Source organism: Heloderma suspectum, chromosome 1 (genome assembly GCF_057233095.1).
Source record: "Heloderma suspectum isolate Gila_16-S chromosome 1, 16-S_ref, whole genome shotgun sequence".
NCBI lineage: Eukaryota > Metazoa > Chordata > Lepidosauria > Squamata > Helodermatidae > Heloderma > Heloderma suspectum.
In genome coordinates this window covers 209,264,761-209,292,594 of record NC_139458.1, presented here as the reverse complement: position 1 = coordinate 209,292,594, position 27,834 = coordinate 209,264,761, and the positions used below count along the sequence as shown (strand labels likewise).

General features: G+C 44.3%; 1 protein-coding gene across 6 annotated transcripts in view; it reads right to left on the bottom strand.

Moving 5' to 3' along the window:
* Positions 1-27,834, bottom strand: part of CFLAR (CASP8 and FADD like apoptosis regulator) — a 49,681-nt gene that overhangs the window by 15,203 nt on the left and 6,644 nt on the right. For 3 of the 6 annotated variants that reach the window (XM_084817641.1, XM_084817613.1, XM_084817623.1), the window contains exons 3-6: positions 12,115-12,563; positions 9,132-9,243; positions 5,965-6,100; positions 3,486-3,574 (exon numbers count right to left, since the gene is read on the bottom strand). In XM_084817641.1, the coding sequence (XP_084673767.1) occupies positions 3,486-3,574; positions 5,965-6,100; positions 9,132-9,243; positions 12,115-12,410 (633 nt within the window). In that variant the 5' untranslated portion in view covers positions 12,411-12,563. Of the gene's footprint in view, positions 1-3,485; positions 3,575-5,964; positions 6,101-9,131; positions 9,244-12,114; positions 27,831-27,834 lie in introns of those variants that run through there. The other 3 variants (XM_084817662.1, XM_084817651.1, XM_084817631.1) reach the window with 2 other exon arrangements.

Genomic DNA, 27,834 nt, shown 5'->3' with positions numbered 1-27,834 from the left:
CCACCCTTGCCTTATATAAATCCATGGTATGGCCACATCTGGAATACTCTGTGCAGTTTTGGTCACCTAACCTCAAAAAGGATCTTGCGGAGCTGGAAAAGTGCAACCAAAATGAAGTTGGAGTATCTTCCTTATGAAGAATGGGTGTTTGGGGCTTTTCGGTTTAGAAAAAAAACATTACTAGGGTGGGATATGATGGGAAGTTTATAAAATCATGCATATGGTGTGGAGAAAAGCTAGACAGATTTCCCTCCCCTTCCTACTCACATAATTTATTTTTTTATTGCACAAATTTATATAGTTTGTTTTCCAGTGAACTATCAAAGTGGCTAACAATAATACCATAACCATAAAAAGATATCAATAATCACTAGTTGGCAATAAAGCTATAACTATACTGGCTGGGTCACCCCTCAGGGAAAGCCTGCACGAAGAGGTGGGGCTTGAGCAGACCCCAGAAGATCAAGATGGAAAACAAATGCCCAAGGCCCACAGAGAGCGCGCTCCTGAAGGCTGGTGCTGCTACACTCAGTGCTCTGTTACAGGGTGAACCTCAGGCGCATGTGGCACTATCAAAAGCGCTCCTCCTGAGGGCTGCAAGGACCAGCCAGGGACGTATGGGGTGAGGCGAACTCAGGGTTGCCCAACAGACTTGATTCATCGTAGGCTCTGGACTGACAAAAGGAACTACTTCTCCGTGCAATGCATAACGAATTTATGGAATTCGCAGCCACAGGATGTGGTGCTGGCCACAGGCTCAGGTGGCTTGAAAAGGGGATTAGGCAAATTCATGGAAGGGGAGTCTATCCACGGCTATCAGTCAGAACGGCTAAACAGAACCTCCACATTCAGAGGCAGAATAGCTCTTGAGTACCAGTTATGGGAGGAAGGCACACCGCAGGGCCTCCCTCGCCACTGCCTTCTTGCTCTGCTTCAAGCACCTGGCCAGTCACTGACAGAAAAAAGCTGCAGGGAGAAACAGACCTGGTTCAAGAGGACTCTTCTTATGTCCTTATCCTGCAGCATTTATTGTGTAGAGCTGGGGTGGGGAACGTGTGGCCCTCCAGATGTTGCTGGAATGCAGCTACCATTAACTCTCACTATTGGCTCTGCAGGCTGGGGCTGATCGGAGCTGCAGTCCAACAACATCTGGAGGGCCACAGATTCTTCACTCCTGCTCTAGAGAAACATTAATGAGAGAGAATTAACAGCATCGGGGGGGGGGGGTTGCTTTGTATCCAAAGTAAGTTATGCAAATCCCTCAAAAAAACATCAAAAAACAGAAAGGCAGGGACTGCTTTCTCTGTGTGGCAGGCACATTACCCAGCACAGAATGATGGCTAATTCTGTATATGCTTAGACTAGTTAAACAAACGATTGTACAGTCTCCTACTGAGATAGGGTAGATTCACATGAACAGGCTGTTCATATTCTGCACCCTCCAAACCCACCCACCCCACAGACTGCAGAAAACGGGTGCAAAGTCCCCTGCATCCATAAGCTACCAACTCAGGGTCTTCATATTTGCTGCAGCACTTACAGGGCTTCCCAGCACCCCCACCATTTTGCCCCACCTAAGCCTTCCTCCCTATTGTGTAGTAGAAATACAATACAGACACATCCTTCCTAGTTTCTGTTCTGTGCTCTGCCTCTGCCAAAGAGATGAAAGGAGGCAGGGGAGATCTGTAAGCAAGTAGATCAGGACCACAATCAGCACAGATGTATTTGCACTGTTTTGCTGAGTGAATGTCTCATTCATATATATATATATATATATATATGTGTGTGTGTGTGTGTGTGTGTGTATACACACACACACACACCCATATGAATGAGGCACAAGGTTCATTTACCACCTTAAAATTGTGATGTTTATTAACATCATATGTAAAGTCACCTTGGAGATTATTATTGTGGTGGGGGTAGGAAGGTTATAAATATTTAAAACCAAATATATAAAATAGGCACAAATTTCATGATGTTAGATTCACATGGAGCAACTGACTCCCATTTTAGGGCGGGGGAAGGTTCAGATTCATAGGTTCCAGGCCTGCTTCCTGGGACAGGGAAAAATAATCGCTCCAGCAAATACTACAAAGGTTTTCAAATTGTCTACTAAATTAACTGAAAGCCTGCCACAGGTTAAGTCTAAAGTGCTATTCTAGTGCATTCTGCTGTACATATAGCAACCTGTTATACCATCTTGTCCCAGACATCCAGTGCTGATACCAATAGAGGATAGGGTCCACTTTTCATTTAGTAATAGCTACAATGTTATTTATTTATTTATTTAGTAATTAATTCATTCATTTCATTTTGTACTCTGACTTTCTACCGAAAAACAGAAACAATTAAAACCAATGAAAACAATAAAACAATACATTAAAATATAATAAGAACATAAGCAGAGCCCTGCTGGCTCAGACCAAGGGTCCATCCAGTTCAGCATTCTGTTCACACAGTGGCCAACCAGCTGCCCACAGGAAATCCTCAAGCAAGACACAAGTGCAACAGCAACTGGCGTACATAGGTATACTGCCGCTGGTAATGGAGAGAGCAAACAGCGATCAGGACTAGTAGCCACTGATGGCCTTCTCCTCCAGGAATTTGTCCAATCCCCTTTTAAAGCTATCCCTTTTAAAGCTATCCAACATCTTGTGGTAGGGAATTCCATAGTTTAACTTATGTTCTGTGTGAAGAAGTATTTCCTCTTATCTGTCCTGAATCTCTCACCAATCAGCTTCATGGGATGACCCTGGGTCCTAGTATTGTAAAAACATAAACAACTACAGAAAAAAATATTAAAAACAGCATCCCAACCCACTTGCAGACTAAAGCTGCCTTAAAGTTGTCTTTGCCTGCTGGTGGAAGGACAGCAGAGAGGAAGTAAATCTAGCCTCCCTCAGGAAAGAGTTCCACAGCCTGGGAGCAGCCCCCAAAAAGGTCTTCTCTTGGGTCGCCACCAAATGCACCTGATAGTGGCAGTATCGAAAGAAGGGCCTCTCCAGAAGGACTTAAGGACTGGGCAGGTTTGTATGGGAGACAGTGGTCTCTCAGGTAGCCTGGTCTCAAGCCATATAGGGTGTTATTGATCATAACCAACACTTTGAATTCTGCCTGGAACAGACCAGTAGTCAGTGCTGCTGCTGTAACAAGGGAGTCGTGTGCTCCCTGTAACTGGCCCCGGGCAGCAGTCTGGCCACGGCATTCTAGACCAGCTGAAGTTTCTGAACAGTTGTCATAAGCAGCCCCATGCAGAGCACCAGGTTGGGAAGGCTGCTTTAATCAAACTTCAAGCAGGGTACTCAATTGCTACATCATACAACATCCACTTTAAAAGGACCTAAAGCATCACCAATGTCATCGATTCACAGTCATTAGCAACGCTTTTTGCATCCTATTAGTATTTTGCACTTTGGAAGATCCTTTCTCCTGGAAGCACCATTCGGCAACCATTTCAGTATACTAGATTAGTATGCACTTACCCCTGGAGGGTCAGCAATAGACAGCTTCGGAAACGATGCCTGAAGTGTATTTGCATACTTAGCTGAAGAGCCAATGGGGTGCACTGGAGCTGAAAATTGAACAGAGGCTCTCAGAAATGCCATCAACCGTGGTCTTTCCATAGAGCCTAACTTTCTTCTCCGCCCCCAAGCATCTATGAAATCTGCACACATTGTGGTTTCATAACCTACTCAGAAGTTTCAGGAACAACCTGTTCAGATGTTTTCAGCCACTTCACTGAGAAAAACACCCCACATCTTGTACCAGGAAATGCCTTAGTCTCTAAGACTGCCTGGCAACAAAACATTCTGGGAATGCCTACCAATCAAACCATGCAGTGCTATGAAGGGCAAATAGGCTTAGAGGACTATAAATCTGAGGATAGGGATTGACATGTTTTTATTAATCTGGGAGCCTTTGCAACTGAAGAGTGGTATACAAATGCTTTAAATAAATAAGGGCATGATCCTATATGCATTTTAGACAGAAAAAAGGCCTACAACCCCCAGCATTCCCCAGACAGCATAGTTTTTTGGACGTTTTTCTGTCTAAATATGTCTTGGATTGCATCCACAGTAAACAAATGAATGTATTTTGTATTTGATACAAGATTCAAGCATTAGAAATTAAGATGCCAACACACTGTGGAATGTACGTCAGAACAAGGGTGTTTACAAACACAGCCAAAGACTGGCAGTCCTGAGCACACTTAGGGCCAATTGATCTGAACTGCTGTAGTGTGATTGTTGCTTTTGTACGTAAGACTCCCATGTTGCAGCAATAGCACTGTAACTGAGATCGATGTGGATCACAAAGGCTGCAGTCCTATTGCTTCCTTATCTGGGAGTAAGCCCCACTAAACTTAGTGGGACTGTAAGAGTGCAGTCCCATGCATGCTTACTAGGGAACAAGTCCCTTGAACTCTGTGGGACTTACTTCTGAGTAAACAGAAACAAAAACTTTGGATAAACACTTGGAGGCTGCATTCCAGAGGTAAGTAAGGCTGAAAAATCCACCCCACTCAAATTCCATTGTTACCAATTTGTAGTAGGAAACACGTCTGCTCACAAGTAAGCAGGGCTGAATCACTCAGCAGCACTTTCAAAAAACATCCCAAACACTAAGCCTCTGCATATCTACTCACAAGTAAGCATGAGCACCATATCTACTCAGAAGTAAGCAGTGCAAGCCTCTGCATGACTACTCAAAAGTAAGCAGGACTGAATCACTCAGCAACTTCCTCCCCTTGCCCTGCTCCCTCTGCTCTCCAAAAGCTCTTATCTCCTATCAGCAGCTGATCAGAGAGACGTGTTTCCAGCCTTTTTCAGTGCTAAGCAGAGAAAAGCACTTATCTCAGATCAGCTGCAGATCGGATAAGAGCTTTTCCCATCATGGCAGTGTGGGTGGGGCTAGGGGAAGAAGGTGTCAGGCCAGAGGTTCCCTATCCCTGACTTAAAGGCAAGTCCCATTGCGCTCAATGGGGCTTTCTTGCAAGTAAGTGGGTACAGAATTACAGCCTTAGGTCTATGGTTGAGACATGGTATGTTAGGATGCCAGTTGAAACCAAATGAGAAAAAGAAAATTGTTGTGAACTGCCTAGAGGAGCTTCAGCTATTGTGTGGTATAGAAATATAAAAAATAAATAAAATGGAGGGAAAGAGAGGGGACAGTTTGTAACAAACATCGTGGAAGGGGAAAGGATTAAGGAAATGCATGCTATGAGATTACCCCGCCTCCACACCACACAAGACACAATATAGGATGTTTCAGAAGCAGAGAAAAGGAAAAAGGACACCCCTTCCATTTCTTACTCTCCAGAACTGTGCAGCCCCCTCCTCTGCAAACACACTCCATAGATATAAAATGCCCAAGTTTAGGACTGGCAACCAGTGATGGCTATACAGCACAGTAGGGGAAGGCCAGGGGGAGGAATAAAAAAAGGTGTCCTTTAATTCTTCCTCACTTCTAAACCTTCTCCGAATCCAAGAGGTGAACAGCTCTACTCCTATTCCAGGCTGCCTGGAATACAGGAATGCAACAACATTTTGTCGCGGGTCCAGCTGGTGGTGGCACCAACATTTGGCAGCAAGTCACCCATTTTCCCCATTGTGCTAGTTATGTTGCATAAATGGTGGTTTATGCTAGCACCACGACATTAGTGCTGACAATTAGTGCTGGGCCACCATTACTTACTATGCTCCAGTTTCACAACCACAAAATTATGGAATCAAATGCATCTTACCAGCAACCAAATCCTCTGATTGTTTAGTCATTAGTAAGTCTCACTGAATTCAATGGGGCTTGCTTAATCCCAAGTAAGTGTGCACAGGATTCCAGTCTGAGATATACAAGGTGTTTCCCCATGTAGGTAGGCATGGCAGTGACTCCTTTGTCAGCCAAGCCAGCATGCTGTGTGTGACCCAGTCCAGAAGGCCACACAGCAAAACAGCTCTAATTTACCTTCCCATTTGTACTTCTGGATCTTTTTTGCCAAGTCTTTCCTGTGAATGTTCAAGAAGCAACTTTCTATTAAATCCAGGCGATTAGGTGACACCAGGTCTAGCTTCTCAAGGTCAAGTATAATTGACAGGAAACTCTAGGAAAGTCAGAATAAATGTATAAAACAGCAGACCAAGCAATGCACATCTTTGAGAAACTTGCAGGTAGGCCAGTGAAACAGAACAGGGGAATGATAGTTTTATTTTAAATCTTCAAAGGATATAAAGACAAATTTGTTTTTCATTTCCATGCACTTGCTGGGCCAACACTGGCGGTTGCCATAATGTCCTACAACAGCCGCCTCATAAGTGCCTACCTAGTGTGCACAGTGTATTACTCTACGTATGTTAACCCTGCAAGGTAGATCTTTTAATTTCCCATTTTACTGATGAACAATTGATCTCAAGACATGGTGACTTGAGCGTAAGGTTGTTTTAAATCTGTTACCGTATTTTCAATTTCTGCATTGCTGCTAGGTTTTATTCTGGACTGTATTTTTATTTTATATTGTAGTTTTAGACTTGTAAATTTTTATCATTATTTATTATGTATCTTATGCTGCATTTTGTGGTTTTAATTGTTGTGAACTGCCCGGAGATCTTTGACTAAAGAGTGGTATAGCAACGTAATAAATAAAGAAATAAACAAGCAGTTCATTGCTGAGCAGAGTTTGGGGCTAGATCTTTCTCTCCAAGCCCAACATTTTTTCTACTTGCAGTCTTCCCCAACTTGGTGCCTTCCCTGCTGTTTTGAACTACAGCTCCCATCAGCCCCAGTCAGCAGGCCCCCATGGTCAGAGGTGATGGGAATTGTAGTCTGAAACATCTGGAGGGCACCAGGTTGGGGGAGGCTGACTGGATCACAATGGGTGTTGTCTTAAGACAAATCATTCTAAGAAAGCTTGCAGTTGCGAAAAGGGGCTGCGGAAGGGTTGTCAGCATCAAATGAAGAGGTGCAAGAGGGCTTGAAGCTCTCATGTCAGTGACAGAAAGCTGTTCTTGAAAGAATAATTTGCATTTCTTTCCCCTGCTCAACCAGCCATGGAACTCTGCTTTATATATTACAGCATATAAATTGAACTGGGGAATTTAAAGGGCTTCCCCAAGTGCTGATGACTAGTAACACCGATAATTCCCAAATGACCTTGCTTTCCCATCAATGCAGTTTCATGATCTTATCACTGAACTCCTCTGGGACACAGAGCAATACTTTCAATGTTTCAGTGTTGCAACAACTGTTTAGCAATTGTTAAGCGAGCATTCTGAAAAATGCAAAAAGCGAGAGGGAAAGAGAGAGGAAGCGCCAGTTTCTTTCTTTATTAATGCATTTCAATTTTGAATTCGCCCCAAATCCTCCAAACAGGTAAGAAAACACAGAAAATATCCAATAAAAATCAGCTTTAAAATCAACACATCGATTTTTTAAAGAAGGCTACATGATATTTAATACTTGTGAGAACTTTGATGAACTTGCAGCAGGGAAAAGAACATGCAGGTTGATAAGGCAGCCACCCAGTGCCTGGTACATGCCTTTTGGCTGCCTGGATTTGGTGCATGAATGGTGGGTGAGGTGGTGTTCTCTGCTGAATTTCAGATGCCAGGGCGTGCTGACTTGTGGGTATCGCAGGCCTCAAGCTGTTTATACCAATGGTAGTTCAAACCTATTAAGGTGTTTGATTGTTGTGAGTAAGAACAATCCATCTTATCCATGGCTGCGCTGGCTGGGGCAGATGGGAGCTGCAGTCCAGATCGTCCAGAAGGACCCAAGTTGGGGAAGGCTGGTTTGGAAAAATCAGCAGCCTGCAATCCTAGCTACACTTACTAGGAAGTAAGCTGCACTGAGAACTGTGAGTCTTACTTCTGAGGAAACGCGCACAGCATTGCTCTGTCAAACTGTGAACTGCAGGGGATGAACAACCGATTGGTGGAGAGAGCAATCCTATGCGGATTGACGGTTGCCTCCAACCCCAGGGGTGACTGCCTATCCGCTGCAGGACGGGAGGAATGGTGATCTGCTCCATGCTCCCACCACCTTGCTTCCGTGGCTAGACAGCTGATTTTGGCTGTCTAGCCACAGGACCTTGGAGCACAGGGAAGGGCAGCCGGACGACACATAGAAAGTGTTGTACCAGCACTTCCAACCTCCCTGCCCCCAGGAACGCCCCGTTCTCCCCGCTGCTCTTCCAAGCATGGAGCTGATCTGTGCTGCCTAAGAAGCGGTGCGGGAGGGGGTGGAGGTCGGTTCTCAGGGAACCGACCAATCCTATGGCCGTCTAGCTGCTCACTAGCGTCCATAGGATTGTGCCCTAAAAGGACTACATTTTAGTATTAGCCCCATCACCAGAGCATTCTGTACCCTGTTCTTTCCATTCCACTGTGTTTATTATTTCTAGCCACTTATTCTTTATTATCTTCTTTAGGAGCCAGCTATCTATCTATCTATCTATCTATCTATCTATCTATCTATTGCATTTATATCCCACCTTTTTTTCCTCTTGCAAGGAACCCAAGGCGGCTTACATTCTCCTCCTCCTCCTCTCCATTTTAGCCTCACAACAACAACCCTGTGAGGTAGGTTGGGCTGAGAGTCTGTGACTGGCCCAAAGTCACCCAGTGAGCTTCCATGGCTGAGTGGGACTAAAACCTGGATCTCCTAGCTCCCAGTCCAGCACTCTAGCCACTACACCACACTGGCTCTATGCATCCAGTGCTTCCCTTTCCTCCTCCAGTGCATTTGTTTCCCTTTCATTAAAAGGAAGCAAGCACACAGTTTTGCATCCTCTCTTCCAGTACCATCCAACTTTACCCTTTGTGCTCCGCTATGCTACCTACTCTCCATCTTTTTCCCATTTGGGCAAGGACTCCCCATGCGCATGGAGTGGGGAGTAAAAGCATTCCCACCGGCTCTACCCAAAATGCACATCTGGCATAATGTGAGAAATGGCCCACATGTGCACACATTGTAGTCACACAGGCCCGTCCTCACCCTGCGCATGTGAAAGGGCTGGGGCCAGCGTCCATGAGCAGGTGCAACCATCCTCCTCTCCTCTGGGCACCTTCATAGTAACATGTGACAAGTCCCACCGCAGATAGAATTTCAGAGAGGAAACAGCTGGAAACAAAATGTACCTTTTCTTTTGCCATCTTCACATGGGACATACCAAGGTCATTCATTAGAAGAAATATAAGAGACCTCAAGTCATCTTTGTCCAGATCTTCATTGATTTCGGCCATCAGCACTCTGCAACAAACACACACACACACACAGTCATCATTTGCAAAAAACTGACCTTCAGCAAAATCCCACCTTGCCTGTTCATTTAGGAACACAGTAGAAAGCTGCCTTCTATTGTGTCAGACCATCGGTCCATCTAGCCTGGTATTAATGACACTGACTGGCAGCAGCGGCTCTCCAGGGTTTCAGGCAGGATTCTTTCCTAGCCCTACCTGGAGATGCTGGGGACTGAATCAAGGTCCTTCTGCCTGCAAAGTAGGTGCTCTACCACTGAGCCACGGACCCTCCCTGCTTCCAGCTGGCCCAATGCTTCCTATTCCTCAACACATTTTTCTGTCCTGAACTACATTAAAAACAAACACATTCAAAACTCCAATTATTTAGGCTCACGGACTAGGAACAGCTTTCCCCACCCTGGGTCCCCCCAGATGTTAGGGACTACAACTCCCATCAACCCTGACAATTGCCATGTTGGCTTGGGCAGATGGGAGCTGCAGTCCAAATCATCTGGAGGGGATCCAGCTTGGGGAAAAGCTGGACTAGAAAAATCATTCTCAGACCGCAATCCTGAACACACCAATTAGGGAGTAGGCCCCATTGAGCATGGTGAGCCTCACTTCTGAGGAAACACACACAGGATTGCTCTGTCAAACTGTGAACGGCAGGGAATGAACAACCGATTAATTAAAAGGACCGTATTTTAGTATTAGCCCCATCACTAGAGCATTCTGCGGGGAAGGAATAAATGATGAGTAATGAAAGGAGGCTACATATCCCAGAGGAGGCCACTTGCTGTGGGGTGGGGAGAGGATTCTGTTGCATTTCTGCACTGAACATGACTGAACATTCCAGTGGTTCCCAACGCGGAGCTGCAGTAGAACCACTCGCCTCTGGAGGAGGCTGCCTATTCCATCTCTGCATGAGTAGCTGCTCTGAGTTTACCAGACATGGGGGTCCAGAGATACCAGGGGGAGGGGTCTCTTATGAGAGTGGGCCATTTGTACTCTCCCACATTTGAAGAACTAATGGCTCACTATGCTTAGCTCCAATTTTAATGCAGAAAACAGAAGGTATTTGCCTTAGCTTTCAAAGGTTTGGGAAACACAGAAGCTGAAACGTAGGGCTGAGGAAGAAGAGAGCCCCCCTGGGTTAGAAAAGCAACAGGGAGAGGATGAGACAGCAGGTAACACCGAAGTGGCTGTGTCAGGAGCCCTTCAAGACGGCCCTCTTGTCCCAGGCAAACCCATGTGAGAGTGGAGGAGGTTGCCCCAGCTGGGGCAAATGGGCCATGGCTCAGCGGCAGAGCGCCTGCTTTGCACGGAGAAGGTTTCAGATGCGATCTGTGGCATCTCCAGGGAGGGCTGGGAAAGACAGAAGTCCTGTCTGAAACCCTGGAGAGCCACTGCCTGTCGCTATAGAGGTAATACCAAGCCGGATGGATTTTTGCTGACTCGGCAAAAGGCAGCTTCCTACTATAGTGAGCCCTTACTCGCTCTTTTAAGGTATCATTTGTGACAGGAACGTCTTTCATCTGTTCGGAGCCCAAGGCGCAATGCATCTAGAAACATACATGAAGGTTACGTTCACTTAATACATCCTTCCAAGCTCCCAACCTGGCTTATGGGCTTCGGTAACTCTCCTGATGCGTTGGCTAATTGATGATCTGAATTCTAGGTTAGCCATAACAGTCTCATTCATGTGCAAGGCCATATCACAGAAATTATGGAATTATGGTCACTCAGACCAGCAGAGCACAAATATCTGGACCCAAATATAGCAATGCTCCGTTGCCATCAGTGGAACTAAATGACTTTTAGGTTCCCAGTATTCATACAGAACAATCCTAAAGCATGTCCCACCATGTTTGTGGCACTTATGTGTTTGGGACTACGGTCGTAAAGGAAGGCACAATACGGTTCACACCACTGTTTCTCTTCTCCAAAGAGGAAGAAAAACTCAGTTCACACCCAACTAACATACCTTTAAGCCCACTGACTTCAAAAGAATGTGGTCTGCAAACACAGGTGGAATCAGTAGGAGCTAATCCGCTTAAATTCAAGTACCTTGGCTTAACTGGCTTGTGGATTCAGTTGTTTTCTTCCACTAGGAGAGGAGAAGGCATGGATATTGCACTGAGAAATATACTCTAAGAGCAGGGGTAGGCAATCTGATGCGTCGAGATGTTTTGGACTACAACTCCCACACTCCCTGATCATTAGCCACATTGACTGGGGCTGATGAGAGTTGTAGTACAAAGCATCTGGAGGGTACCAGGTTGACTATCTCTGCTCTAGAGCCTTGCAGAGTGCTGCCATTAATCTTTCTTGATGCTGACATATGGCTGCTGAAATTATGCTACAAGTGGGAACAGCTCTCTCAACTCCCTAGGTATAGCATAAAGACAATCTAGGAAAATAAATGGGGGAAAATTAATCACAACTAACTTAAATGTTATTCTATTCAAAAGGTTTAGAGTGCAACTAAATTTCCTTTGGATTGGGCCAAAATAAACATCTGGCTCCCAGGTTCAGTTACTGGCTCTCTTTCACAAACAGCTGGTCATGCAAGTGGTCCACTTGTGCAATTAGTGTCAACATCAGAGCCACAAACCCACAGGAATACGATCGCTATGAGCTTGTGGCTTTCCAGTTTGTGGAATCGGGAGCCAAGATCTTCCACAAGTTTACGTGACCTCATGCTAGAGCGTTTGCACAACTACAGCACTTGTGCGAGGAGTGATTCCTGGAAGTGAACCAGCAGCTGAACCTTGAGCGCCAATGGAACCAAACTGAATGTGTAAATAATGGGTAAGATGGAGGTGTTTAAAAATAATTTCAAAACATTAAGTGAGAGAGAAATCTCAACCACTCAACTCACCTGTACTTTGACACCATCTGAGGGCACGTGGCTAAACTGGCTTCCACAGCTGCTCTCCCAATCCCAAAAACCTTCTTCAGCAAGTCAAATCTCTTCACTCTGTATAACAGTTCAGTCAAACTGAGAGGTGTCAGCATCTCCCTCTCATTCAAAGACAACAAGAGCTTCCGGACGTCTGGCACGGGCAGGTCAGGCATGAGGTCTCGGCATAAAAACAGCATGGTTTCCTTTTCATCTGTATCCAGCTCCTGTTCAATCTGATGAAGCTGAGCAGCTGGAACCCTATAAACTGTCATCACAAGCCACTGTCCCTTTAAAGTCCTGTGTGTGTTTGGAACAGGAAAGCCACGTCATGAGGCTTGCTTCCAAACCCAGTATATCCTCCTCCTTCCTTGTTGATCTTCAGCAGCTGTGCCTTGTTTGGGATCTTTTAGGCATCAAGAAAAACTCTACAGGGGGAAAAAACCCACAAGATATTAAAGACCCAGCCACGCATGATTTTCGTTGCATGATACTGAACTCAGCCAGTTCACGACAAGCACTCGGGCTGATGTCTCATCCACTGCAATCATCAGGCGAGTCTACAAACTGCTCAAAAGTTCAGAAATAGTGTGCCTTTCTATTTATTACACATGGCTCAGGCTGAATGAAAAATGGAATACCCCGTTTAGAGCAAAGCTCTCTTAATCACACAACTTGGAATGCCCACGGGAAATGAAACTAAAAGAATCCAAAAGCGCAGACTGGAAACGGAAAGTCACATTTTAACAGCTGCTCCCACACAATGACTCTCTTTCACTAATGCTGTACTTTACTCGAAAAAACTTTAGCAAGAATCTGTATTTAAGGTTTTTCACAGAATGGTGTACAGTATTTAGAATATGTTCAAAAATATATTGTTTTTAGTTTTAATAATAATACTAATTATTATTATTATTATTAACATTTATTTAGTGCTCTCAAATGTTCGAGGGGCATCATATGCATTATCTAGTTGTAATCCTTACATGCTGGCATTATCTAGTTGTAATCTTTACATGGGGAATGCTGGGAGTTGTAAGACTTTTGTTCTGTCTAAACATGCACAGGATTGATGGCCTTAACTACTAAACAGACACAACCAAGCAATTATCTTAGACACATCCTGTAGTACTACGCTCTGAACAGAGGAACAAATATGCTTTATGAAGTATTACTGCCATAGATTCCACTGCACCTCACTTGCTTAAGACTTCATATAATTCACTCTCCTACAGCATTCTGCCCCTACCCCACTCACGACACAAAGATAAAGGGTTCCTTTGAAAATTAAGCAGTTTAAGGGCGCAATCCAATCGGGATAGGCGGCCGCCTCCAAACTCGGAGGCAACCGCCTAGCCAATGCAGGGCAGAAGCAGCATGGAGGGGATCTTCTCCTCTATGCTTCAGCTGCCCTGCATTCATGGCTACACAGATTTCGGCTGTCTAGCTGTGGGAAGTTGGAGTGGGGGGAGGGGCAGAGGCTGGACGTTGGAAAGGCACTTCCGCCCGCCCCGCCCCCAGGAACGTCCCATTTTTGCTGCTCCTACGAGCGCGTAGTGCAGGGCTGATCTACGCTGCCTACAAGGCAGCACGGGAGGGGGTGGAGGTCGGTTCTCAGGGAACTGACATTTCCTATGGCCGTCTAGCCGCTGACTAGCGGCCATAGGATTGTGCCCTAAAAGTGCTTAAAAATTAGGGTGCAATCCTATGCATGTTTAGACAGAAACAGGTCCTGTAATACCTAGCATTCATCGGCCAGCCATTTTGGCTGGGGAATGCTGGGAGTTGTAGGTTTTTTTGTCCTGTCTAAACATGCATAGGAGTGCACCCTTAATCACCCAAGGAATGGCTGTGTTCTACACAGCTTTAATTCTTTTACATATTTAAACATTTCAGCATTTAATAGTATTAGCTTCAAGCCCAGGATCAATGAGCCAATGAATACCTTGTTGTGAGCTGAACCTGGGTGAGACTACTGCTGTGGGCTTGCCTTAAAGCATGGATGGGCAATATATTGTCCTTCAGATGTTGTTGGGGCTGCCACTCCCATCATCCTTCACTCTGGCTATGCTGGCTAGGGCTGATGGGAGTGGCAGTCCAACAACATCTGAAGGGCCACACCTTACCTATCCCTGCCTTTAAGCAAGACCTGATCACAGTCTAGACTTTGGCTAAGTTTGATATTTCTTAATAGAGGGCTAGGCACTGGATATTGCCTTTATAGGACCCAATTGTGAAAAAGATGGCTGTGGTGCATAACTCTGGAATATATGGAATGCAAAAGCCGTTAGAGGAAGGTGGCATGCCTTCTCCAGCCTGCCTCAGCCCACCCCCCGGCCAAGGGGAGGAGGCTAATACCTCTGTGTGAGAAGAAACACCAATTTTATTTCAAGAGACGGAAGCAAGAATTAGCTCCCCCCCCCCCCGCCTCAAGGCAAGAAAAAAGGGGCTGAAAGGATCTTGGGGTACAAAGTGCTGCTCTCTGGAGATCCAATACAAGGCAGAGGATCTGTTGCTTGATAGGAGTGCACATGCTACCTGCCTCTACCTGTGTTCCACTTGCATATCTGAAAATATACTCAAGATTGCAAAAATGACATGTCACAGAAAACTGCACAAAAGCCAGAAAACTAATTATTGGGGGAAAGAGGTGTGAACTCTAGAGAGCTAGACTGGAACTTCAGGAAAGCTAGATTTGGCCCCCTCTACAGCAGGCCTGAGTTTCTGCATGCCCCAAGTCTCAACAGAATCAGATGTTTCAAAATGAAATTGGGAGTATGGGCTAATATAAGGGTAGGCTACCTGGTGTCCTCCAGACGTTTTAGACTACAACTCTCATAAGCCCAAGCTAGCATGGCCAATGGTCAGGGACTATCCCCTGGCAAGATCCTAGAGATGATCATATCTGGGGCAGAATTATAATTGGCAGATTAATCAAAATTGAGATCTAGGTGCTAGGTGAAGGATCAGAAGAACAAATTCAAAAAGATCTAGAACCACAATTGAGTCAAGGAATAGAAGATCTAGAGAAAGTGAAGGATCAGAACCAGGTAAAAGATCCAGAGTAAACAGGGGGTTAGGGTCAGTTGCCAGCCAGATCTCCTGGGATGGGGGTGAGTGAGTCCTGGAGAATGCATGCTAGTTAAGGAGTAACAACAACCCAGGTAACAGCACAGCAGGGATAATGCAAGGTTGAATATGGAATATCTGGCAATTACACAGTTAGGAAACCAGCTATTTACTGTTCTACTAAGGCTTGTTTGTGTATACCCAAATAAAAGAACTCTTCACAAACAAAAGCTAAATTCTGAGAACTATGAAATTAACAAGCGTGCATTATTTTCTTGGGGTGGTGTTGCATAATGAATTGTGCTTCATTAACAGTGCAGTCCTAAGCATGATTACTAAGAAGTAAGACCCACTGTGTTCAGTGGGGCTTACTCCCTAGTAAATGTGTTTAGGGTTGCAGCCTAAGTCTGTTCTAATCTTTTTAGTTAGATCCTCAACAGAAGAGCACTGACCTAAATAAATAAAAAGTACTTGAGGAATTATGCTCAGTTTCATGAATGCTCCTATTTCAAACCAGGCCAAATGCAATTCCATCTCTTTTTTTTAATGGTATCAAATCAGTTGAAATAGAAGTGTACCCACCTTAACTGGTATGTGGCGTAATGAGACGTAACAGTTTCACATGGCCATATTAATGTTTAATGCTAACGCTACGGTGGTAAACAACCTTTGCAGGGAGAACTGGACTGAGACACAATTATGCAGTCCTTTTACATTCTCCTATGTCACAGCTCCACAAATATTCCTTCCATACAGCAAGTGTATATATGGAAAGTGAACTCATCTGGGAGCAATTTTCTTCTTCCTCTAAACTTGTTAAAAACAGAGACTCCTTTCATATAATTAACCACTTATACCTCATATCCCTGCTCTGTCTATCTGGGACAAAGTCAGATGCCCATTAAACCTACAGGGTTAGGTAACCTGGTGCCCTCCGGATGGTTTGGACTGCAACTCCCATAATCAGTGACCTCTGCCTGTGCTGGCTGGGACTTATGGGAGCTGTAGTCCAAAACATCTGGAAGGCCACAACTTGCCCACGCCTCCAAGACAGCTGGACAGTTAATCCATACCAAGCTTCTAGTACAAAAATCTCATTAAGGCAGCAATGCTATACACACTTGCCTAGGAGGCACTCAACGGGGCTTACTCCTGAGTAGACATGCATAAGATTGCACTGTAAGCCTGCAGCCCTAAAATGCCTACTAGAGCAGGGGTGGGCAACTTGTGGCCCTCCACATGTTTTGGACTACATTTCCCATCATCCCTCACCACTGGCTATGCAGGGCAGGGCTGATGGAAGCTGTAGGCCAAAACATCTGGAGGTCCACAAGTTGCCCACCCCTCAGCTAGAGAGTAAGCCCCAATGAACACAATGAGATTTACTTGAAATGTAGTGCTATTTACATTTGCCCATGTCTTCTGGCGGGAAATATAGTTTCCACTCAGCTTTTATTTTAATCAGCTAACATTAACCCATGCAAAGATGTTATCAGTGATACAGGGATATAATTTCAGAAACATTTACAGGCTTGTAGATAGACTACCCTAACGCAATAAACTCCCAATACCCCGACTGCAGCTTTGGTATAAAATGCAGTGTCTCCCAGCTGAAAGCTTACAAAAATATGGGGTAAATACAGTAGCACAATCTTGCTGTAAAAGAAAAGTGAAGGTAAGGCTGTGAACCCTTCACCACAATTCAGTGGCAACTACTATAGTTTTAATTGTATTTCAATCTGCTAAACAAAGCAGAAATGCCATCCTACTCATCTTGATCTGCTTCCGCACTGCTCTGAAATACCAGGAGCCAGCACACAGGTATATACTGTTGAGAGATTGCTGCCCGATTAGTGGGGGTAGGACTATCACTATGGCTTCCCTTAAGCAAGAGCTGATTACAGCCGGAGCTCTGAGAAAACAGCTTGGCAGTTCCCAGCTTTTGTGTGGTTTCTCCCCTGTTCTAAAGGTTTAAATGCCTCTCCTAAGGCTTAGTTACTGGCAGGAAGAGCTTGAAGCTAGATATGCTTGTATTTTTGGTCTGTTGGCCCCACCCCTTTTGTTTTTGGCCCCGCCCACCACTGGAATATGGCCCCTGAGAGTTTTTCTAAAATGGCCCTTGGCCCTTGGGCTGAAAGTGGTTCAACACTCCTGGCTTAAGGGATCTACTTTGTTTTTCACAAAAACCCTGAGGTCTATCAACCGGACCCAGGTGTAAAATAGTGGCTCATGAAGGTGAACATGAGTTTGCAGAATAAGATGCCTTTCCTAAGCATATGCTCAGCCCAGGAATTTGCTTCCAGTATCAGAACTGGAGCCTGCACACAAATCCTTTTACACACAAAACTATTCCTATTTTCACTTCAAGCTTTCTTGACTTTAGCAGCCTAATTTGGGCGGGGGGCTTTTTCTTGTTGCTACTGTTAGGGCATCTCTACACCAGCCTAAAATCCTGCATTTAAAACAGGGCTTTCTGCTTCTGTTTTAAATGGAGGATCACAAGGACTCCCTTTTTCACCCCCTCCCAGAATCTGAGTCTTCCATTATCTTTCATTGATCTCACTCCTCTTTTTGCCACTTTCCCTCTTTTCATGGAGGGAACTCAAGCGGAACACAACAGGGTAATTTTATAGCTCATTATCTGCGATCTATTTAAAAACGGAACAAAGGGCATTTAGTGCAGGGGACGCCCTGGAGGGACATGGGGTCATGTAAAGAGCCCTCAAACTTCTGTGAAGGTGATCACAGGATAAAAGCTCATGAAAAGCTCCATGTGATGAAGCCCCCGATCTACCTTCTGCCTGCCCTTGTGTTAAAGGTGGTTTCTCCAAGCAGAGATCTCCCTGGAATGTGAAAGATGTTAAAGTTGGGGGGTGGGCGGCGAAGAGAGAGACAAAAACAGAGAGGAATATTCAACCTGGGGGCTCAGTGGGCAGATCAATGGCTAATTATCTGCAAAATATGCTACAAAACAAGGGGGTCTTTCCACTTGTACACTTTTGAAGTTTTCCTGCCTTCAAAAGCTTCCAAACTGATTAAAATATGAAAGAGGGTTACCTGTTGCAACAACAACAAAACAAAGAGTCTTGTGGCACCTTAAAGACTAACAGATTTATTGAGCTGGTTTGCATGTAAGAGCAAATTGTGGATTAATTAACCCACGATTTGCTGGGGTTGTGTGCTGCCGCCATTTTGAATATGCAAACTCTGATCAGTCTGACCAGAGGCTATTTTGTGATGTGCAAGTCTGGACACTATGGGTTAATCACAGTTAAGCTAGGATTAGTTCCTAGGTTAACTGTAGGTTGTTTAACCCACAATTTACTTATAGTGTCCAGGTTTACATATCACGGAATAACCTCTGATCAGAGGTTGTTTATTCAAAATGGCAGCAGCCATTAATTAACCCATTAATTAATTTGTTGCCATTATGTGCGAACCAGGTCACTGTGTCAGAAGCTTTCATGGGCTGTAGTCCACTTCATCACATACATAGAAAATTAAGGTATTCCACTATAGGACACAAGGTTAGCAACACCCAACACCACTCCCACTACTATAAATTCTCAAATGTCTGCATCTTGGATCTAACAATACAAAACAAGACAGACAAGTTGAACTTGAATTGCAGATATATACACATATGTCTGTGATGCCTGTCAACAATCCAAATAATGGAGTAAAGTATTACTGAAGAACTGCCTAAGAATCTTTGCTTAAAACAAACTGTGAACAAAACACTACTTTTTCATCTGTGTATTGGGGGGGATTATTAATTTACTAATAATGTAAGCAGTGTAAGCTGTTGCTATTCTTATTGAATTCTACAGTCATGGGAAACTTTGGCTTGTTTATTATGCCTTCTAGTTTGGTGTCACGAGAGAGCATATTTTTAACACATTTCCACCTAATCAGTACCAGGGGCGTTGCTAGGGTCTTAAAAGATCCAGGGCACAGGCCCATAATACGAATTTGCATATAAATACACACATACACACACACACACACACGAGTCTAAGCTCACGTCTAATATATCTGTGTGTGTGTGTGTGTGTGTGTGTGTGGTGCGTGCATGCAGTGTGCTTGCATGTGTGTACAGGTTACATACATACATAAGAAGTCTGTACTGACCCCCCACCCCACTTCAACTCAGACCCCCGATTCAGCATTTTGAAAAACATCCCACTTCTGCTCGGGCCAATCTGTAGTCGGACCACTTCAGCTCAGCACCAAACCAAGGAGTCAAGGTTTCGAAAAATGAGTCTTTATGCTTCCTGTTGACTACCATGCAAAATTAGAAAAAAAAACCCTGTAACTTTTTTCTCTTGGTCAGAACTGGATAATTTCAGGCATAGTAGCCCCCTAGAAGGGGATTACACCTGCCCAATGTCAGAAAAACAGGTGCACGGTTTATATTTTGATTTTCTTTTAAAGGGAACTGCCAATAACGTTTTAATTCCTTCGAAGGATTGGATAAAAATTTCAGGATTCATTGCCCCATCAGAGGAGATCATGTCTGCCAAATTTCAGAATGATAGCCACAAGGGTTTTTGTGCAAGGGTGGCCTTGACATTTTGAGGTCTCCAAAAGAGGACATACTTATTTCCCTATGTTTCTTGTGGACCATTGTTCTGAAAATTACAGACAGCCTACAGAAACCAGCAAAGTTTCAGAAGGATAGGCTCAGCAGTTCATGTGGAAGGGGAGTTCTCCAGTTTGGGGGAGGGAGTGATTTGCTTTCCCTTCCCTTCACCCCTTCGCCAATAGTTTTTTGGGTAAATTAGTATGAAAATGCACAGGTCCCCCAGGCAAGAAACCTGCAAAGTTTCTGAAGGATATACATTAATGCAAATTTAGAATTACTAGTATTTATTTACATTTCACCAATGTTAGCAGCAGGGGAACATGGGTGGGAAGGTGCTATTGCATTCATGTCCTGCTTGGGGGTTTCCAATGGGCATCTGGTTGGTCACTGTGTGAACAGAATGTTGGACTAGATGGAGCTTGGTCTGATGCAGCACAGCTCTTATGTTCTTAAACAGAGTGCCTGTGAGCATGTGCAGAATGTTCTTCTTTCACCACTGAGCACTGGCATTCTCTCCCTACCAATTCTACTCCCCTCCATGCAACCATCCCTCCTCATCCTACCACCATCCAGCAACTTTTCATAAAAATAGATGTCTTGTTTTGTGCAACTCCTCTCTATGCATGCTCTCATTGTATCTTCCTCCCCATAACTTCATTTATGCCAAGACTTCACCAGGATTCAGTCAATGAGTCTGTTTTCAAAACTAGGGCTTAGTTATGGAGAAACTCTGAGCATGCACTAAGTGGCTTTCCCTCACCACTGAAGCTAGAGTTCATGCAAAAAAAAACCCCCCAGACTCACAAATGACAACACATGCATAGGACTGAGCTGAAAGGGTAGTCAATTCAATAGACGGAATTGGGTATGCACAGTATTATGCCTGCAGTACCATGCTCACAACTCAGGACTTATTTCTGAGTCAACATGCAGAACATCAGGGTGCAAACCTCCCTGCAAAAGTAACTTGTGCTGGAATCCCATGCGCGCTTTCCTGAGGGAAAGCCTCATTAAACGTAATGGGGCTTCTGAGTAGGCATACATAGGATTGTATAAATGAACTGTATTTATCTCCCCTCCACTTAAAAAAACAAACCAAAAACTCCTATTTTTATTCAAGCTTTCTGTTCATAGGAACATAGGAAGCTGCCTTATACTGAGTTGGACCGTGGCTCCCTCTAGCCCAGTATTGTTGACACTGACTGGCAGCAGCGACTCTCCAGAGTTTCAGGCAGGATTCTTTCTTAGCCCTACCTGGAGATGCTGGGAATTGAACCTGGACCTTCTGCATACCAAGCATGTGCTCTACCACTGAGCTACAGCCCTTCGTATTGCTGGTTAATGGCAACTGACAAACAAAACAGCCCCAGATTTGTTTCTCTGCAACCACATGAACCCACTTTTCTCAAAGGCTTGAGTGAGAAGGAGAAAAAACAACCCTCTTGTCTGATTGTATAAAGTTAAATACAGTTCAGAACTTCTCTTGCCCACTGAAGAGAATTCTCTTTAAGAATTCCCCAAGATATGCTCTGGGTGGAATAAAGAAGAGAAAGAAAGAAAGAAAGAAAGGAAGAAAGAAAGAACAGGATAGGGGAGGGGAGGGGAGGGGAGGGGAGGGAAGAAGAAAAGAAGAGTGGTGATTGGAAATGTGTGCAGGGGTGGGGGGTAGAGAGAATTCCAAATAAGAAGGATGAGCTTGGTAGCCCCATCGAGAGCATCTGGGTTAAAGATGGGCAAAGAATAAAAGGAACATAGTGGTCGCAGTCTACTACCAACTATCCAAACAAGGAGAAGACGAGGATGAAAATTTTTGAAAAGCAAATTGCCAATGTTTCAAGGAAGCATGATGTAGTAGTAATGGGGGACTTCAGTTTCCCCGATATTTGTTGGGAGACAAATTCTGCAAAACATGGCCCCTCCAGGAAATTCCTGACTTGTGTTGCGGATAACTTCCTCCTACAGAAAGGGGAGGAAGGATTGGCTATCTTTGACTTGATCCTAACCAACAGAGATGACCTAGTGGATAAAGTAGCAGTTACAGGAACTCTGGGGGAAAGTGACCATGTTATACTTGAGTTCTTGGTTCTAAAGGAAGCAAAAGCCAAGTGTAGCCAAACACATACCCTGGATTTTAGGAAAGCCAATTTTAATAAGCTCAGAAGAATGATAAGTAAGGTCCCAAGGCAAGCGACTCTAATGAGAAAAGGAGTCCAAGATGGATGGGAGTTTTTAAAAAAGGAAATTCTAAAGGCACAATTACAAACAATTCCAACAAGAAGAAAAGGTGGAAGACAATGGAAAAAGCCAATGTGGCTTCACAAAAAGCTTAGAGATGACCTGAAAACAAAAAAGGACACATATAGGAAGTGGAGGAAAGGCCAAGCTACAAAGGAAGAGTACAGGCAGGTAGCACAGAATTGCAGGGATGGTGTCAGGAAGAATGAGCTGAGGTTAGTGAGGGATGCTAAAAGCAACAAAACGGCCTTCTTCAGATACATGCATAGTAAAAGACAGGGGAAAGAAATGGTGGTTCAACTACTAAATAAGGATGGCAAAATGATAACAGATGACAAAGAAAAGGCAGAAGTGCTCAATTCCTACTTTGGCTCAGTCTTCTCCCGAAAGAGGGTCTATGACCCCCCTTAGCAGAGGCGAAGTACAGGCTGAAGGAGCAGGATTGCAGCTTGAGATGAATAGGCATATGATCAAGGAACACCTAATTACTTTGAATGAGTTCAAATCTCCAGGGCCAGATGAACTGCATCCTAGAGTAATAAAGGAACTGGCAGAAGAACTCTCAGAACCACTGTCTATTACCTTCGAGAAATCATGGAGGACAGGTGAAGTGCCAGATGACTGGAGGAGGGCTAATGTTGTCCCTATCTGCAAAAAGGAGGAACCTGGGAACTACAGACCAGTCAGTCTGACATCAATCCCTGGGAAAATTCTGGAGCAGATGATAAAGCAATCCATCTGTAAGCACTTTGAAAACAATGCAGTGATTACTCGAAGCCAACATAGATTTGTCAAGAACAAATCCTGCCAGACTAATCTGATCTCATTTTTTGATCAGGTAACCTCCCTTGTGGGCTGTGGCAATGCTGTGGACATAATATACCTCGACTTGAAAGGTTGTCACAGAGAGGAAGGCTAGGATCTCTTCTTGATTATCCCAGAATGCAGGACACAGGATAATGGGCTCCAGTTACAGGAAGCCATATTCCGGCTGAACATCAGCAAAAACTTCTTGACTGTTAGAGCAATTTGACAATGGAACCAATTACCTAGGGAGGTGGTGGGCTCTCCCATACTGGAGGCATTCAAGATGAAGCTGGATAGCGACTTGTCAGGGATGCTTTGACTTGGATTCCTGCATTAAGCAGGGGGTTGGACTCAATGGTCTTATAGGCCCCTTCCAACCCTACTATTCTATGATTCTATGCCTACTTGGCCATGAAGATCACTGGGTGACTTAGAGCCAGTCATTCTCTCAGCCTAGCCTACCTTGTAGGGATGTTGTGAGGATAAAGGGGGGAACCATAAACATCACCCTGAGCTCCTTGAAGGAAGTTATATATGTAATAAACCAGGAATAAGCAACCTGTTGTCGTTCAGTCGTTAAGTCGTGTCCGACTCTTTGTGACCCCATGGACCATAGCACACAAGGCCTTCCTGTCCTCCGCTCTCTCCCGGAGTGTGCTCAAGTTCATATTCATTGCATCGGTGATGCTATCTAGCCATCTAATCCTCTGCCGTCCCCTTCTCCTTTTGCCTTCAATCTTTCCCAGCATCAGGGTCTTTTCCAGTGACTTTTCTCTTCGCATTAGGTGGCCAAAATATTTCAGCCCATCTTGGAGCCCAACAAAATAAAATCTGTCACTGCTTCCATTTCTTCCCCTTCTATATGCCAGGAAGTGATGGGGCCAGATGCCATGATCTTCATTTTTTTAAAGTTGAGTTTCAAACCAGCTTTTGCACTCTCCACTTTCACCCTCAACAAGAGGCTCTTGAGATCCTCTTCGCTTTCTGCCATTAGGGTGGTATCATCTGCATATCTGAGGTTGTTGATAATTCTCCCAGCAATCTTAATTCCGACCTGTGATTCATCCAACCCGGCGTTTCTCATGATGTGCTCTGCATATAAGTTAAATAAGCAGGGTGACCATATACAGCCTTGTCATACTCCTTTCCCAATTTTGAACCAATTGGTTGTTCCATGTCCGGTTCTTACTGTTGCTTCTTGACCCTCGTACAGGTTTCTCAGGAGACAGGTAAGGTGGTCTGGTACCCCCATCTCTTTCAGAATTTGCCACAGTTTGCTGTGATCCACACAATCAAAGGCTTTAGCACAGTCAATGAAGTAGAAACAGACGTTTTTCTGGAATTCTCTTGCTTTCTCCATGATCCAGCGAATGTTGGCGATTTGATCTCTATTTCCTCTGCCTCTTTGAAACCCAGCTTATACTTCCCGTAGTTCTCAGTTCACATACTGCTGAAGCCTAGCTTGTAGGATTTTGAGCATAACCTTGCTGGCATGTGAAAAGAGCGCAATTGTGCGGTAGTTTCAACACTCTTTGGCATTGCCCTTCTTTGGAATTGGAATGTAAACTGACCTTTTCCAGTCTTGTGGCCACTGTTGAGTGTTCCAAAGTTGTTGGCATATTGAGCGCAGCACTTTAACAGCATCATCTTTTAGGATTTTAAATAGCTCAGCTGGAATACTGTCATCTCCGCTAGCTTTGTTGTTAGCAATGCTTCCTAAGGCCCACTTGACTTCACTCTCGAGGATGTCCAGCTCAAGTTCAGTGACCGCACTATCATGGCTATCAGGGACATTCAGATCTTTCCTGTATAGTTCTTCTGTGTATTCTTTCCACCTTAATCTCATCTGCTTCTGTTAGGTCCCTGCCTTCTTTGTTTTTTATCATGCCCGTCTTTGCACAAAACGTTCCCTTGATATCTCCAATTTTCTTGAAGAGATCTCTGTTCTTTGATCAAGTAACCTCCCTTGTAGACCGTGGGAATGCTGTAGACATCATATACCTCAACTTCAGCAAAGCTTTCGACAAAGTGCCCCATGATCTCCTGATGGGCTAGATGAAACAACAATCCGGTGGATCCACACTTGGCTACAGAATTGGACTCAAAGAGTGCTTATCAATGGGACCTTCTCAAGCTGGGGAGAGGTAACCAGTGGGGTACCGCAGGGATCAGTCCTGGGCCCAGTGCTCTTCAACATTTTTATTAATGACTTGGAGGAGGAGGTGCAGGGAATGCTGATCAAATTTGTAGATGACACAAAAGTGGGTGGGATAGCTAACACTTTGGAAGACAGAAACAAAATTTAAAGTGATCTGAATAGACTGGAGCGCTGGGCAGAAAACAACAGAATGACATTTAATAGGGATAAATGCCAAGTTCTGCACCTAGGAAAAAGAAACCAAATGCACAGTTACGAGATGGGGGATACGTGGCTCAACAACACTACAAGCAAGAAGGATCTTGGAATTGTTGTCGATCACAAGCTGAATATGAGCCAACAATATGATGTGGCTGCAAAAAAGGCCAATGCTAACTTGGGCTGCATTAATAGAAGCATAGCTTCCAAATCCCGGGAAGTACTAGTTCCCCTCTACTCAGCACTGGTTAGGGCTCATCTGGAGGACTGTGTCCAGTTCTGGGCACCACACTTTAAGAAGGATGCAGACAAACTGGAGAGGGTTCAGAGGAGGGCAACAAAGATGATCAGGGGACTGGAAACAAAGCCCTATGAAGAGAGACTGAAAGAACTGGGCATGTTTAGCCTGGAGAAGAGAAGACTGAGGGGAGATATGATAGTGCTCTTCAAGTACTTGAAAGGTTGTCCCAGAGAGGAAGGCCAGGATCTCTTCTCTATCATCCCAGTGTGCAGGACCCGGAATAATGGGCTCAAGTTACAGGAAGCCAGATTCCGGCTGAACATCAGGAAAAACTTCCTGACTGTTTAGAGCAATACGACAATGGAACTAATTACCTAGTGAGGTGGTGGGCTCTCCCGCACTGGGGGCATTCAAGACGAGGCTGGACAGCCATCTGTCAGGGATGCTTTGACTTGGATTCCTGCATTGAGCAGGGGGTTGGACTCGATGGCCTTGTAGGCCCCTTCCAACCCCACTATTCTATGATTCTATGATTCTTTCCCATTCTGTTGTTTGCCTTGATTTCTTTGCATTGTTCATTTAAGAAGGCCTTCTTGTCTCTCCTTGCTATTCTCGGGAAATCTGCATTCAGTTGGGTATATCTTCCCCTTTCTCCCTTGCTTTTCGCTTCCCTTCTTTCCTCAGCTACTTGTAAAGCCTCATCAGACAGCCACTTGGCTTTCTTGCATTTCTTTTTCTTTGGGATGGTAAGCAACCTAGTGCCCTCTAGATGGTTTGGACTACAACTCCCATAAACCCTAGCCAGCACGACTAATGGTAAGGAATTATGGGAGTTATAGTTCAACACATCTGGAGGACACCAGGTTGCTTTCCCATGTAATAAAAAAACAAACGAAAGTATGAGGGGCTATATCTGAGCCGCAAGTCTTGGGTAGGCACACAATGGAAAAATGGATGCAAAGTGTAACTATTAACTTTAATCTCAGCAGAGCTTCTGCAGGACCTGGACATGCATTTGCTTATTTCATTGTTTTGAGCATTTTTATTAACAACAACTACTGAATGAAATATATTCTTATTAAGTTTGAAGTGGAGGATACAAAACAAGGCAAGTTTGCAAATGGAGACAATAAACAAAGGATTCAAAGAGAGTACAGGATATTTTCCTAAGGCTTACAACATTAGAATATGGAATGGCTGTTTGATACACAACAGAACTGTTGAGAAGGGTTTGGGAGAGGAATAACAGATCGTTCTAATGATGGGTCTTCAAAGGGCCATGTACCTCTCCATTCCCCCTTCCCCTAATAAAATCAATAGACATGCTTTTGAGTTGCACTAGTTATGTAAACGTCAGGTCCAAATCTCCCCTCAGCAACAAAGCTCACTGCAGTATCCCCAAAGTCACTTTCCCCCAAACTTACCTTTTGTAACATCTTGCCTGATGAAGAGATCTGGAGTTCTCAAAAGCTTGCATATTTTTGTGCAATGTTTTTCTCAAAAGCTTACACATTTTCTGGTCAGCCTAATGAAGGTATTACACTAATATGGATTTTGGATTTTTTCTACCTTACAGGGTTGTTGTGAGCTCAAGTGTGTGTGTGTGTGTGTGTGTGTGGTGGGAGAGAAGCCATGTGTGCTGCACTGAATGTCTTGGAGAAAGGACAGGATAAAGATGAAATTAAATAATAAATAAAAGATGCCCCTTATTGTTCTCCCTGTGTTCAACAGGAGTATAGTTTCTAGGAGTATAATTTCATTCCCTTATGAAAAATACGTCAACATCATAGACAACTTGAAATAAAGCAAGAGAGATACTAAGGTTGCAATCCTATGCACACTCACCTGGGAGTAAGTCTCACTGAACTTCTGAGTAGACATGCATAGGGTTACAGTCGACTCTAATCCCATATGCATTTACCTGGGAGTAAGACCCAGTGAACACAGTAGAATTGGGATAAAAATGCATAGGGGTGCACCGCTTAGAATTTAAGTATGTTAATAGAGAGAAATGCAGATCAGGGCCTGTGATCCAGTATTGACTTATGAAGATGCCAACGGGAGGTAGACATATTTTATCATCTTTATTCCAGATCACCAATAGCATATTACTTTAAGAGATTTTCAGCAGAAACACTTTAAATTGTTTCTGTTGAAACAGCTAGTGTGGTGTAGTGGTTAGAGTGTTGGACTAGGACTCAGGAGATCCGGATTCTAGTCTCCACTCAGCCATGGAAGCTCACTGGGTGATTTTGGGCCAGTCACAGACTCTCAGCCCAACCTATCTCACAGCATTGTTATTGTGAGGATAAAATGGACAGGAGGAGGATTCTGTATGCTGCCTTGGGATCCTTACGGAGGAAAAAAGGGGGATATAAAAGTAATACACAAATAAATAATAAAACA